This window comes from Misgurnus anguillicaudatus, chromosome 17, assembly GCF_027580225.2.
Source record: "Misgurnus anguillicaudatus chromosome 17, ASM2758022v2, whole genome shotgun sequence".
In the NCBI taxonomy this organism is placed as follows: Eukaryota; Metazoa; Chordata; class Actinopteri; order Cypriniformes; family Cobitidae; genus Misgurnus; species Misgurnus anguillicaudatus.
This window is the reverse complement of record NC_073353.2, coordinates 35,415,262-35,428,046: the sequence shown is the minus strand read 5'-3', so window position 1 is coordinate 35,428,046 and position 12,785 is coordinate 35,415,262. Positions and strand designations below refer to the sequence as shown.

The window sequence follows — 12,785 nt, the reverse complement described above, 5'->3', positions numbered from 1 at the left end:
ATTGAAGCTGGTGTAGTTGTGTGTTTGTATATTTTGATAACAGATGCATTTTGGGTTAAGGCCCACCTGATTTTCTCTGGTCCCACCCACATTGTGAATCCTGGCTAGTGGTTGGAGAGTCTTTGGCCACTCAAATTATTGTCCTTGTGGAGCATTAAGACAATACAGACACACATTCTCTTTCAGACAGATTTGCAACATCTCCAGTCGATTAAATCGTCTTCATTGTTGTCCTGATTGTGGAAATATGTTTATATGGTTTAATTATTTCCTTAAAGCCAGTTTCTACTTTGTGTAGTTCAACCATTTTATTTTGCATAATCTTTGGTTTTACACATTGTGATAAACAATTAAGGGGATTTGTGTTACTTAATATTTATTCCCCTGTAAAACAGAAAGTCATCATGACTGGACAACATCATGTTTCTGGTCACATTGGTGTGCTAAGAAAAATTTTACATCAATGGGTATATACTTCAGATATTTCTTACCCTTAAAAATTTCTAGGGGTGCCAATAATTTTGCACAGTGTGTATTAGAGAAAAACAATTATTGAATAATTGAACCCCCCCCCCATTTCAATTGTTTTACTTCAATAAAACACTGTAATTTTTTTTTAATTAAAGCTCAAAAGGAGCTTTCTTTGCTCATATTTTCCAAGGGTGCCAATGTTTTTGGCCACAACTGTAGCTCTTTACTGCCACCAAGAGGCTGCAGAGACAATAACATTCTCTCTAGTGATGTTTAATGAGACGTGCATGTATGATTTGATTTAATGACACTATAACCACAAGCATCTTGAGCCTTTACTGCTAATGATTTTCCAGCAGGGTAAATAAATGACAAAGGCTTTTAAACAAATAACTTTGTTTTACTTCCCAGGGTTCATCGATTTTATCGTGGAGCCCACGTTCTCTGTTCTGATCGACACCACAGAGAAAATAATTAATCCTCTCATAGAGGAAGCTATTAAATCTGGTGGTGTCCATAGATTGAGGTGAGTTGACGGTTGTGTGCATGATTGATATGTACAGATTTTTATTTGTAATCTTTAACGCTGTGTTGTGGTGCAGCTCGACTGGTCAGGGTTCGGCAGCGGTGGTGGAGTCGGTGCAGAGACACAGCGGTCGGGGTTCGAATGACGAACAGGGCGGCACTACAGACTACTCACTGGGCAGCATCAATTTGAAACGGGTCAAACACCTGTTGTCTGAGATCATTCAGAATAACAAGGAGCGTTGGAAGGAGCTGTCTGTTCAAGGTGTGTAGTATGCACTGCCAAAAAAGATTTGCACACATCCATTTGAAAGTTGTGAATCTGGAGGGGGGATTCAAGGCCCTGGGAAGGTTTTGAAAATATACATACATAGATACAGGTCAATGAAAGTGCTTGAATCTATTTTATGCAAGAAGTTTTCTGGAAAAAAATCCAATTCCTGTGTAGTACAGGATAGTATCGTAAAAATTCTAGACTTTTTAAGCACACGTGCTAAACTGTTCACTTTAAATGCTTATATCTTCTGTACGCGAATGTTGATTCATACCAAAATGCTTTTTTGCATAGTTGTGTTTGACACATGAAAACGTCTTGGGTTAAATATGTAATTTTTGTTCCCTGAGAAAGGAATGAGACGCTGCGTCTCCCTTGCCATACTTCCTGCATCCCTGTAACGCCGTCTTTTGCAATATACTTCCTGGCTCCCGCGTCACCCAGTCTTTGTCGTTAAGCCTCACCTATTGGTTTAATTTGATATACACATTCCAACGCACTTACCCTTGGAGGCGTCCCCAAAGTGTCACCGCAGTGACGCAGCGCAAGTTCCCTTCGAAAGGGAACTGTAACAGTGTATCTTAACTCATTCACGCCATTGACGAGTTATCTCGTCATTTATGAGTTCATATTTAACTAATAAATATGCCTTTTTGGACGAATTTCAAAGTGAAAGTGTAATTATCCACTAGATGGCACCAGAACGAATTTATCAAAAACAGAAATTAAAAAGATTTAATGATTGATTTTAACTGCCTTTATGTTTGATAGTCATTCTGAGTCTGATCTCTAACATAAATTCCTTTACAAAAACGCAATTTTTAAAGCTTTTTGCTCAAAATGTTGTATTTTTGAAGAGAAATATCGATATTTCAGTGGTTAAATTAAGTGGAAAAAGTAAATATTTAATGAAACGTTTTTTCCCCATTTTGTTTGTTTGTATGTTTATTGTTTGTTTGAAAGCAGATGGTGTGTTCTTTAATTTGATATAATTTGTATGTTTATATAGAAGATAATTTTTCCTGCAAGGAATTTTGTGAAACTTTTGTTAAAATCACAAAAATGCAGGTGGGCAACTTTTCTCAAAAAGGCTGGCGGTGAATGAGTTAAAAGGTAACACGATGTAACCTTGCTCTCACTTGAAATGTGTCCCCACATTTAGTCCTTGAATTTGAGGGTATTTGAGGGTATTTATTCCTTGAAAGGTCCTTGAATTTGAAGTTAACTATGGTTTGGGAACCCTATTGTATTATTATTATGATATTCCTTATTTAGAGTAATGGTTAAGTCATCAAAACTATTATTAATGCATTCATTCAAGATGACTTACAGTTCATGCAAGCTACAGATTTTTATCCATATGTGTGTTTTCTGGAATCGAACCCATGACTTTGCACCACACCTTGCGCTGTTACATCATCAATTATTGCAAGTGTTGTAAGCCTGGATGATTTCATTTCATGTTTAATCCTCAGAGTTGGCCAATAAGGAACACGAGAGGATCTCAGAACAGGAGGAGAAGCCCATGAGGAACGCACAGGTCACACTGTCACACGACAGTCCGGCCAGCGGGAGTCACGATTCGGAGTCAAAGTCCCTGAACGAACTGAACAACACAGACTCGACTCACTCTTCACAGGACTCTTTGGATCAGAGCTCCCAGTCGCCTACGGAGGGCCAGGGTGACGCCTCACCCGATGACCACAGCTCAGAAACTTTACCCTGGAACGGTAAAACCGCCTGACGCCTCGATGTCGGCGCGAAGCTGAATGTTTTCGACGCGGCTTTTGCCGTGTTTTGAAACAGAAGGATGATGTACATAGCATTGTCCTCTTTTTATTGTTAAGCTGTTATAATCTTGGGCTCGGAGGTCTTATCGGACGTCCACGGAGCGGTTCCAGGAGCATCTTCATGGAGACGGCAATGTGCAGTGTTGTCATGGCGACTGTGTTATTGCAGGAGACGACCCTCTACCAGCCCCGGGGAGGATTTAGCGAGTCCCTGAATCGCAACGCTACCCATTTGCTTTCCAGGCTTTCTCTGTTTCAATTAGTTTGATTTTTTTGTCATTTGTTTTTTGTAGACTGTGCCCTTATTTATTGAAGATTACGCAGCTACACTTTGCATCACAACTAGTTTCGGGTTTTCTCCTCGATACTGTCACGCCGTTGGGTTCTTTCGACACGTTATGTCGGCGAAGAATCAGGAATGCTTTCAACATTCTGGCACTTTTGTGGACATATGAATGTTATTCACTACAATTTCCAGAACAATCCATAAAGAGCATTTTTATTGCAGCATGACACTTGTAGTATGTGCAGATGTAAAATGTGACTATAACATGCTACCAGTTAAACCATCTACCTAATGGTAGAGATAAACACTGTCTTTTGTTGAGGTTTTCGAGGGGGCAATGTTTCATTTTTAATAACAACCCTTTAAGGACCCGGTATCCTCAGATGCAGTGGAAGAACGAACATCTCTTGAGGGCACATAAAAGTTCGAAGGGCTTTGTGCCAGTCTACTCTTTTCAAATATCTCAACCCCCCTTTATTTCTGGAGGCGGGGTTTATAAATAGTCGCTGTGCGTGTGTATCTGTAAAACTACAATTTGAAAGTGAATTTTGTTTAGCTCTTCACATGATGAAACATTTGACACAATCTTAAGATGCGGATACAGTTGTACCAGCTCCGCACCGCGGCACACAAAAGTAGTGATAGTTTTGATAGTTGTATATTGTTGATGTTGTTAAAAAGGTATTCCTGTTTTATCTCCGTGAAATGAACAAGACAATATTCCCACTTTAAACCAGGCGGACTTAAGCTGGAAGTATAAATAATTTTATGTGCATATCACTGCCAAACACACAGTCTCGCAAAGCATACTTCAAAAATCTGTACATAGGTGTTGGACCCAGTGTTGGGGAAAGTTACTTTTAAAAGTAATGCATTACAATGTTAAGTTACTCCCCAAAAAAGTAATTAATTGCGTTACTTAGTTACTTTTCATGGAAAGTAACGCTTACGTTACACTTACGTTACGCTTTTAAGTTACTTTTGCGTTACTTTTTCTTACTTGGCTGAGGCTTGATCTCTTTCAGGCCTTGCAGGTGTTTTTATGTTCTCCGTTTCTGACTCAAACTGTTCCCGCTCAGGCGCTTAGAGTGCGTAATTCTATGTTCAGTTTAATTCAGTACATTATTTTATTTTTAAAATGAATCAATTAAACTGAAAAGTAACTCGCATTACTTTTTTTTAAAAGTAACTCTATAAATGTACACATTAATATTTAAGTAATGCGTTACTTTACTCGTTACTTGGGAAAATAATATTATTACGTAATGCACGTTACTTGTAATGCGTTACCCCCAACACTGGTTGGACCCACGCAGTACCTCTCCTGGCCTACATATAATATGGCCTCGATTGTCAATGTACCTTGCACATGTTATGGTCCATTTTGTTCATGCCTTTTTTTATTGTCTGTGATCCCCAGGGCACCGTTGCCACCTTGTGGATAAAATAATTACTGCAAGAAAATTAAATGCGCGTATGCAACACGTGTACAAAGTACACAAATCCGGTGGTGTGCATAATTGTGATAACGAAATTTCCATCGCACGGACTGTACGCATAAAAGTTAAACTATACTTGGGACTTTAGACAACACACATATTACGCACCCAATGGTAGATCAAAGGTCAAATGATGTCACATCAGTTCGTTCTTCTACTTCGTCTGAAGTATATCAGGGCCTTTAGTCACCAATGACAAGAACTCTGTCCCTTTAAATCCATACAATATTATAGTACATGGCAGTGTCTAAAATGTTATATACACTACCGGTCATCAGTTAAGGGTCACTCATTCTTTAGTAATATTTTTCCCATATTTTAGAATAATACAAAACTCATACAGAATATGTAATAACACAAAAGTAACTTTGGGAATGGTGACTAGACAATCCAAAAAAATTCCAAAAAAAGTAGTCACCCTTTACCTTGAATTTGTAAAAATGTCTCAACCCAAGATTCTTCTTAAACAGGATGGTTATGATGGCTGCTTTCTATAAATGATCATTTAGTCCTTTATTCAGTCATATTAAGTGATTTTTAAGATGATGAGAAATGTTTCAGTCAAGTGATCCTTAACTTTTGACCTAATTGTCTATGTTCAGAATGGAAACTAGCTAGCTTCATACAGAATACTGTGCATTATATGCTGTTTAATGCCTACTATTATTTTTTTGAGAAAATAGTAGGTGAAACAGAAAGCATTATGCAACCTTTTCAAACTATAGTAGTAGACCTCACTGCTGTTAACTGAGTGGTTGCCATTCTTTTATCATCTTGGAAATAAAACGGTTTAGAATTTGTAATGCGTGTAATAATGTCTTAGTAGTCAAGAAAAAGATGTTAAAAATCACAGCTGACGTTATGTCTGTTGTGCTAACAATGGAAAGGTCAAGTTAAGCGCATTGCATTGTGGGATAAAATATAGCCTAATGCACAGTAGAGGTCTTCTCAGGTCCAAAGAACTGTACCAGACAAGAAATGACCCGAATCACTTTTTGTCCGAACCCGACGTGCATGAATCTTTTTTTTTTAAGAAAGATCCGACTCGAGACAAACCCGAGAAAATGAGACCTTAGTCTGACCCGAACCAGTAGCAATTTTTTAACCCGAATGTAAACGGCACCAACGTGTGTGCAGCCCCGCATGCACCAGCCAGACATAAAGAAACCCCGGTGGCCTCACAACCAATTTGGCCCGCTGCTCCATTTATTAGGGCCCGAGCACACCAGTGTGAGGACCCTATTGTTTTTGCTCCGTTTATTATTAGGGCCCGAGCACCGAGGAGCAGGCCAGAATGGCCTGCACCGAAAGGTGCGAAGCCCTATTGGTTTTGCTCGAATTTATTATTTTTTTTTTTTTTATTTTTTTTTTTTAACACTTTTGGGCATTTTGGGTGCCTTAACATACTCGAAAACTCTTGAAATTTGGCACAGACGTCAGAGTCGTCCGTCATTGCGAACGGGCAAAGGCTGGAACACGGGCGTGGCACGGGGGCTCTGTAGCGCCCCCTGTAATGCAAAATAAAACATTGATGCACAGATCGTGCAAACATGTACGCACATGTACGAGAGTTGGTACGCATATAGATCTCATCGGCCCAAACAACTTTCGCCCTCTAACATTTAAGCTCCGCCCAACAGGAAGTCAGCTATTTTGGATTGTTTAAAAAATGCATGCGTTGAACTTTTAAATACTCCTCCTAGAGGATGAATGCGCTTGACACCAAAAGTGGTGAACATGATGTCGAGACATTGGACTTGCTAAATTGCGAAGGGATTTTTGATATCTCGAACGGTTCCGCCATGGCGAGGCGACGAATTCATGGCGAATTCAGAGAAACAGGAAGTGTCTAATATCTGAGGCAAAAAATATCTTATTGTAATGACAAGCGGGATGTTTGTTCGTCTAAAGATTCCGATCGCATCGATGTGCCTATTGTGACTCCCGGGTATAGCGCCACCACCAGGCGCCAGGAAGTGTGTCAGTCACAAAGGTGATTTTTTTTCACAGTTCCATGCGATGTTCTTTTAAATACTCCTTCTAGGATTTTCATGCGGTTGTTACCAAAAGTGGTCAACATGATGCCGAGACATTGTAGATGATAAATTGCGAAGGGATTTTTGATATCTCAAAAGCTGTTCCCATGGCAACACGTCAAACTTTACTTTCATTTTAAAGGCATATTTAAGCCTTTTTGTTGCATGCAGTTAACTTTTAAATACTCGTCCTAGGATTTTCATGCGTTTGACACGAGAAGTGGTCGACATGATGCCGAGACATTGTAGATGATAAATTGCGAAGGGATTTTTGATATCTCAAACGCTGTTCCCATGGCAACCTGTCAAACTTTACTTTCGTTTTTAAGGCATATTTAAACCTTACATCTGCATGTTGTAAACTTTTAAATACTCCTCCTGAGGAAATAATGTGATTGACTCCTGAAGTGGTCAACATAATGGTGAGACATTGTAGATGATAAATTGCGAAGGGATTTTTGATATCTCAAACGCTGTTCCCATGGCAACGCGTCAAACTTTGCTTTCACTTTCCAGCATATTTAAGGCTGACTGTTACATGCTGTGAACCTTTAAATACTCCTCGTATGGGATTCATGCGATTGACACGAGAAGTGGTCAACATGATGCCGAGACATTGTAGATGATAAATTGCGAAGGAATTTTTGATATCTCGAATGCTGTTCCCATGGCAACGTGTCAAACTTTACTTTCATTTTTACACATATTTAAGGCTGATAGTTACATGCTGTGAACCTTTAAATACTCCTCGTATGGGATTCATGCGATTGACACGAGAAGTGGTCAACATGATGCCGAGACATTGTAGATGATAAATTGCGAAGGAATTTTTGACATCTCGAACGCTGTTCCCATGGCAACGCGTCAAACGTTACTTTAATTTCAGGCATGTTTAAGGCTCTTGGCGTGCTTAGTTGAACTTTAAATTTGGCACACACATCAGAGTTTTCGGCTGTTAAGTGTTGACAAAAAGGTCACACAAAGGCGTGTCTATTTAGTGGCTGACTAGCACTAGGCCTGGGGCGGTAACCGCATTACCGCCATACCGCGGTCACGTGACCCATGCCGCGGGTCTGAGCTCCTCACCGTCATAACCGCAAAAAAAAAGAACTTGAAACATTGGCCTGCACTTGTGTGTTTATGTGGGGATGTTATACACACAGCTTTTAAACAACCGCAGCTTTTAAACAACCGCAGCTTGTTATGAAGATTAAATGTTAACTGATATGATTTTAATATTAAATTGTCATTGAGTAGAAATACGGGTGACGTTGTCTGTGACTCGGTAAAAGCAATACAAACATTTTATTTAATTTGAACGTGCAAACAGCTGCAACAGATCAACAACAGAATCAGGTTACATACATTATTAAATTGCCACGCAACATAAAGAGCACACGATCAGTCCGAGGATTAATATGCAAAGAGGTTAGATTGTCTCTTTTTCATCTAGCCAACCACAGTGGCCATTTCTACAGCAGTACACATTTCACAGTTCACACAGCAAGTTTTGCTTTGGCGTCTTCTTTCTCCGTTTGTGGAAAAAGACAGATGTTTATGGTAAGTGTCTAGAACAGAAGCGGTCCCGAGCACGCGAGACAGATGCGGACCGTCCGGGCGCGCGCAGGACAGACACGGACTGCCCGGGCGCGCGCCAGATAGACGCGCACTGCCCGGACGCACGCGAGACAGTCATTTTGCGCACACACACGCGTCTCCGTGCAGCTTCCAATCTATACTCAAGCACGGACACATATGCAGTACAACTGATTTCTCATACAAATGGTTATTTTACCAGACCATCAGGGCAGCAATAATTTGCGTCATTTACAGGCCATTCATAAATTAAGGATAGAAAAGTGGAGAAATGTCTGTAGGCAAGTACGTGTGGACACGCACAATGCGTTAAAATTTTTTTAACTGATAATATTAATTGTTCAAGTTGTTGAATGTTGAAATTGAAGAAATGTAGAAGGAAATAATATTCACTTTACATGTTCCTTAAGTAATTTGCACATGTCGTTTATTGAACATAAATAAGTCATGCATGTTATTTAACTCGTTGTCTTGCCGATAAACCGCAAAACCGTGGGAATTTGTTGATTACCGACCGCGGTAAGAAAAAATCCAAACCGGCCCAGCCCTAACTAGCACCCCCGTTTGTCTAAAATATGGGGTTTCTTTTACCTACAGTACCTAAATGGGTCAGTAGCAACATGAAACAGTCCACTGATATTTACCCACTTGATGCACATGCCCACCGTGCATCGTTTTCTCGGACGCACTGTGTAGCGGAAAAAATAACGTGCGAGGGCCCGCCATTGCTGCTTGCAGCTATATTTATTTTTTTTATTTTTTTTTTTTCAACACTTGTGCTAATTTGGGAGCCTTAACATACTCGAAAAGTCTTGAAATTTGGCACACACGTCAGAGTCGCGTGCCACTAGGCTCATGCAAAGGCTGGAATACGGGCGTGGCAAGGGAGCTCTGTAGCGCCCCCTGTAATTCAAAAACAAACATTGGGGCACAGATCGGGCAAAAATGTACGCACATGTACGAGAGTTGGTACACATATAGATCTCATCGACCCGAACAACTTTCGCCCTCTAACATTTAAGCTCCGCCCAACAGGAAGTCGGCTATTTCGGATTGTTTAAAAAATGCATGCGGTGAACTTTTGAATACTCCTTCTAGGGGATTCATGGGATTGACACCAAATGTGGTGATCATGATGTCGAGACATTGTACTTGCTAAATTGCGAAGGGATTTTTGATATCTCGAACGGTTCTGCCATGGCGAAGCGACAAAGTCATGGCGAAATCAGAGAAACAGGAAGTGTCTAATATCTAAGGCAAAAAATGTCTTATTGTGATGACACGCGGGGTGTTTGTTCGTCTGAAGATTCCGATCGCATCAATGTGCCTATTGTGAGTCTCGGGTATAGCGCCACCACCAGGCGCCAGGAAGTGTGTCAGTCACAAAGGTGGATTTTTTTGACAGTTCCATCCGATGTTCTTTTAAATACTCCTTCTAGGATATTCATTCGATTGACACCAAAAGTGGTCAACATGATGCTGAGACATTGTAGATGATAAATTGCGAAGGGATTTTTGATATCTCGAATGCTGTTCCCATGGCAACGTGTCAAACTTTACTTTCATTTTAAAGGCATATTGAAGCCTTTCAGTTCCATGCAGTGAACTTTTAAATACTCCTTCTAGAATATTCATTCGATTGACACCAGAAGTGGTCAACATGATGCTGAGACATTGGAGATGCTAAATTGCGAAGGAATTTTTGACATCTCGAACGCTGTTCCCATGGCAACGCGTCAAACTTTACTTTTATTTAAGGCTTTTTTAAGGCTCTTGGCGTGTTTGGATTAACTTTAAATTTGGCACACACATCAGAGTTGTTGGCAGTTAAGTGTTGACAAAAAGGTCAGATAAAGGCGTGTCTATTTAGTGGCTGACTAGCCCCCCCCCCCCGTTTGTCTAAAATGTGGGGTTTCTTTTACCTACAGTCCCCAAATGGGTCAGTAACAACATTAAATAGCCCACTGATATTTACCCACTTGAGGCCCTTGCCCACCGTGCATCGTTTTCTCGGACGCACCGTGTAGCGAAAAAATAACGTGCGAGGGCCCGCCATCGCTGCTTGCAGCTATATTTATTATTATTTTTCTTCTTCTTCTTCTTCTTCTTCTTCTTCTTCTCCGAAATGGATTGCATTTTTGAGGGCCTAAACATACCCAAAAACTCATGAAAATTTGCACATGCGTCAGAAGTGGCGAAAATTTACATGTAATGTAGGCGTCAGAAGTGGCCGTGTAGAAATGGCTCGATAGCGCCACCTGCAAAATTTCAAGAGAACAGCCCCCCCACTACGAAAAACGTACAGATACGAAATTTGGTAGGATCATCTAGCACCCCAAGACCTACAAAAAAGTCTCTTGGAGCGAAGCTCTAAACCCCACAGGAAGTCGGCTATTTTGAATTTTTTCTGTCATTTTTTGACATTTCCAAGCTTCGTACTTTAACGAACTCTTCCTAGCGATTTAATCCGATCATTATCATATTTGGTCAGTCTCATCTAAAGGCCTTTGCGATGTTAAATTGCAGAGATCTTGACTTTTCGTTGGAGGGTGTGTCCGTGGCAGCCTGACAAAGTTAGGCATTTTCGCGATGAAACAGGAAGTTGTTATAACTCAGGCATACAATGTCCAATCTGCCCCACGCTTCACATGTTTGATAAGAGTCTCGACCTGAACACATTTTAATGCCAATATTCAGCTTCAGTCATAGCGCCACCTAGAGGTAGCAGGAAATGCCATGTTTTACGCTGTGATTTACTGCTCTTAGAGATTTAATCAAATCATCATCATATTTGCTCAGACTGATCTTAAGCCCTTTGCGATGATAAATTGTGAAGATCTTGACTTTTTGTTGGAGGGCGTTTCCGTGGCAGCCTCGCAAAGTGTGATGTTTCTCCATGAAACAGGAAGCTGTTGTAATTCAGGCATACATTGTTCGATCTGCTCCAGACTTCACACGTTTGATAAGGGTCCCGGCCTGAACACGTCAATATAACAATAATCAGGTACCATCATAGCGCCACCTGCTGCACACAGGCGGTGTGGCACATCAGTTTCCCTTTGAATATCCACCTGTATTTACCCACTTTAATTTATACCCCCCTGGTTTACTGTTTTACTAATGCCATAGGGTAGCGGTGCACATGCGTGCGAGGGCCCTTCCATCGCTGCTTGCAGCTTTAATTTTACTTTGTTATCTGATGACGACACCAAGGTAACCGCTAAAATGTAGGCCTACATTTAAAATTTATTGAAAGCCACACGATGGCGCAAGCGCTCTTGGCAAACGGGAGTTGGTAAAGGACATCGACACACGCGCAAGATAGTTCGGGTGCATTTAAATTTCCCGAGACCCGATGCCGCTATTATTATACCTGGGTCCGAGGCACACTTTCAGACCTGAACCCGCTCGGGTCTTGGGTCGCACCTTGGGTTTTCGGATCTAAGTGGACCTGCTGAAGACCTCTACTGCACAGTGTGCTCTGTTCTGTACTGCACCTTTAACAAATGTAGGAGATCATCTGAATTTTCCATGCATCATTTGTGTAGTATACTTACAATATACTGCAGAAATCATAAGCTTTTCTGAACATAGCTATCGTCACACTGTTCTCAGAACACCTTTATGAGGTATTAATATGCTACCAAATCACTGTATCATGTTTTATAAAGTTTATGTGAAATACTGTTTTTTGCATTATATATATGAAAAAGAAGATTTATACAGTACACATACACAAACTGATAATGATTGAAAGCACATTTGAAGCAAGTAAGTTTATTTAAAGTTTATTAAACAGAAAAGCATCAAATAGGAATTCTGGGGTGATGGACACTTAGAAAAGTTTGCTTTATTTTAGGAAATTTTAGGACCGTTAAAATGAAAAAAAAAAATAAGCTTGAGGTTTTTTACTTTAAATTTTTAGGTGAAATATGTGATACTGATATACAACTAATCATTGATTTAAAATATGCTTGGTTTACAACAAACAAAAAAACATTCATTTTATGCAGGTGATGACACTGTAAAAAGTGAAAGTTGGATCTACTTTCAAAAATAAAATTGGGCTACTTCAATTGGTAACACCTTTAAAAAAAATTTTTCAACTTATTAGCCTACTTTAAGTGAAAAATGTAAGGTGAACAAAACGAAAAGTGAATCCAACTTTTACTTTTTAAAGTGCACAATAAGTATTGTTATTAAAAAGATCAGTAGCGGCCCAAAAAAATCACCTTCTTCTGAGACATGCGTCATGATATAGATAAAGGCAGATTATAAAAAAAACGATTTCTGTGCGTTACAGATCTA

The 12,785-nt window shown here is 40.1% G+C and overlaps 1 protein-coding gene across 5 annotated transcripts in view; it reads left to right on the top strand.

Moving 5' to 3' along the window:
- The window catches only part of pde1a (phosphodiesterase 1A, calmodulin-dependent), a 180,361-nt gene extending 176,160 nt beyond the window's left edge, over positions 1–4,201 (top strand). For all 5 annotated transcript variants that reach the window (XM_073854682.1, XM_055214572.2, XM_073854683.1 and 2 more), the window contains 3 exons: positions 883–997; positions 1,074–1,261; positions 2,746–4,201. In XM_073854682.1, coding sequence (XP_073710783.1) covers positions 883–997; positions 1,074–1,261; positions 2,746–3,014 — 572 coding nt within the window. In that variant the 3' untranslated portion in view covers positions 3,015–4,201. The remainder of the gene's footprint in view (positions 1–882; positions 998–1,073; positions 1,262–2,745) is intronic.
- The last annotated feature ends 8,584 nt before the right edge of the window (positions 4,202–12,785 follow it).